At 57.8% G+C, this 1866-nt stretch overlaps 1 protein-coding gene across 1 annotated transcript; it reads left to right on the top strand.

Annotated features, from left to right (window-relative positions):
* Positions 1–167: 167 nt before the first annotated feature.
* Positions 168–1376, top strand: LOC123167639 (cationic peroxidase SPC4-like). The gene has a single exon (XM_044585472.1). It carries the CDS (start codon positions 233–235, stop codon positions 1298–1300), a length of 1068 nt encoding a protein of 355 aa, XP_044441407.1. The 5' UTR covers positions 168–232; the 3' UTR covers positions 1301–1376.
* The last annotated feature ends 490 nt before the right edge of the window (positions 1377–1866 follow it).

The raw sequence follows: 1866 nt of genomic DNA, 5'->3' as shown, positions 1-1866 counted from the left end.
CAAGCGGTTGAGCCTCGACTCTGGCATCTAGCTGCCTGGTTTCACTTTATTTAGGTGGAACTACTTGTTGATCCTTGTACGATGAGTTATCAGGTGGTGTGCTACACTTCAATCCTGTCCTGCCTACAAATTGATGTCCTGATCAGCAGTGTGGACAAAAATCGTAGCACAGCAGAGCAGTCCAGGCACACGCAGCTGCTGTGACAGTGACACACACAGAGGGAGAGGAGAGATGGCTCGTGCTCCTCTGCTAGCAGCAGTGGTAGTGGCGAGCTCGCTTGGGCCTGGGGCTTCTGCGGCCGAGCCTCCGGTGGCACGCGGCCTGTCGTTCGACTTCTACCGGCGGACCTGCCCGCGGGCGGAGTCCATCGTGCGCGAGTTCGTCCAGGACGCCGTGCGCAAGGACATCGGCCTCGCCGCGGGCCTCCTCCGCCTCCACTTCCACGACTGCTTCGTGCAGGGCTGCGACGCCTCCGTGCTGCTCGACGGCTCGGCCACGGGGCCGGGGGAGCAGCAGGCGCCGCCCAACCTCACGCTCCGCCCATCCGCCTTCAAGGCCGTCAATGACATCCGTGACCGGCTGGAGCGCGAGTGCCGCGGGGCCGTCGTCTCCTGCGCCGACATCCTCGCGCTCGCCGCCCGCGACTCCGTGGTCGTCTCCGGCGGGCCTGACTACCGCGTGCCCCTCGGCCGCCGCGACAGCCGCAGGTTTGCCACGCGGCAGGACGTCCTGTCCGACCTGCCGGCGCCGTCCTCGAACGTGCCGTCCCTCCTCGCCTTGCTCCGGCCACTCGGTCTCGACGCCACCGACCTCGTCACGATCTCCGGCGGCCACACCGTCGGGCAGGCGCACTGCTCATCTTTCGAGGACCGCCTCTTCCCGCGCCCCGACCCCACCATCAACCCTCCCTTCCTCGCCAGGCAGAAGGGAACCTGCCCGGCCAAGGGCACCGACCGCCGCACCGTGCTGGACGTGCGCACGCCCAACGTGTTCGACAACCAGTACTATGTCGACCTGGTGAACCGGGAGGGGCTCTTCGTCTCCGACCAGGACCTCTTCACCAACGACATCACCCGGCCCATTGTCGAGCGCTTTGCGCGGAGCCAGCGGGACTTCTTCGAGCAGTTCGGCGTGTCCATGGGCAAGATGGGCCAGATGAGGGTGCGCACCAGCGACCTGGGAGAGGTCCGTCGGAACTGCTCCGCCCGCAACCCCGGCCCCGCCGCTGCCGACGCGCTCCAGTGGCCGTCCCTTGTGCAGACCATCGTCGACGATGCAGCCGCAGAAAGGCTTGGCTAGCTTGTAAGCATCTAGACAAGTGGACTAGTAGCTGTTAATCATGTCGAAATAATAAAAGTGAACAAACTTGATATCATTTTCAGCTACGTGTGCTCGAGGGTACCAAAATTTTCTTCAAAGAAAGGAGAGTGCCTCATTGATATTCCTATGAGATAGCTAGCTTGTAGAAAAATGATGAAGAAAATTTGTAGTCTAATTCGTTAAAAATAACCAATACTAAAAAAACTTTGGTTGCTATGATGATGCTGATAAAGGAAGTATGTAACTGAATGAATGAACATCAAGAAACACCTGATTGCCAGCAAACCAGTCCAATTTCGTCGTCTAGAGGGTCCAGCTTCATCGTTGTCTGGACGGTAGCACGGGCTATCTTCAGCCAATTTGGATGATGAGTTAATAATAGGCTAGGTGTGTAGGCATCGTAGTTTGTTCTTTATCGCCGGGTGTGGCACTTTTCAATTCTGTATCGCCGGGTGTGGCACTTTTCAGATTTATTTTTTCGACTTTTGCTCGGATTATGAGCTTCTTTGGACTTTAAGACTTTGTTGTGTTTTATTTAATAACAT

This window comes from Triticum aestivum, chromosome 7D (assembly GCF_018294505.1).
Source record: "Triticum aestivum cultivar Chinese Spring chromosome 7D, IWGSC CS RefSeq v2.1, whole genome shotgun sequence".
In the NCBI taxonomy this organism is placed as follows: Eukaryota; Viridiplantae; Streptophyta; class Magnoliopsida; order Poales; family Poaceae; genus Triticum; species Triticum aestivum.
The sequence above is the reverse complement of the archived record's forward strand: the minus strand, read 5'-3'. Positions and strand labels throughout refer to the sequence as shown.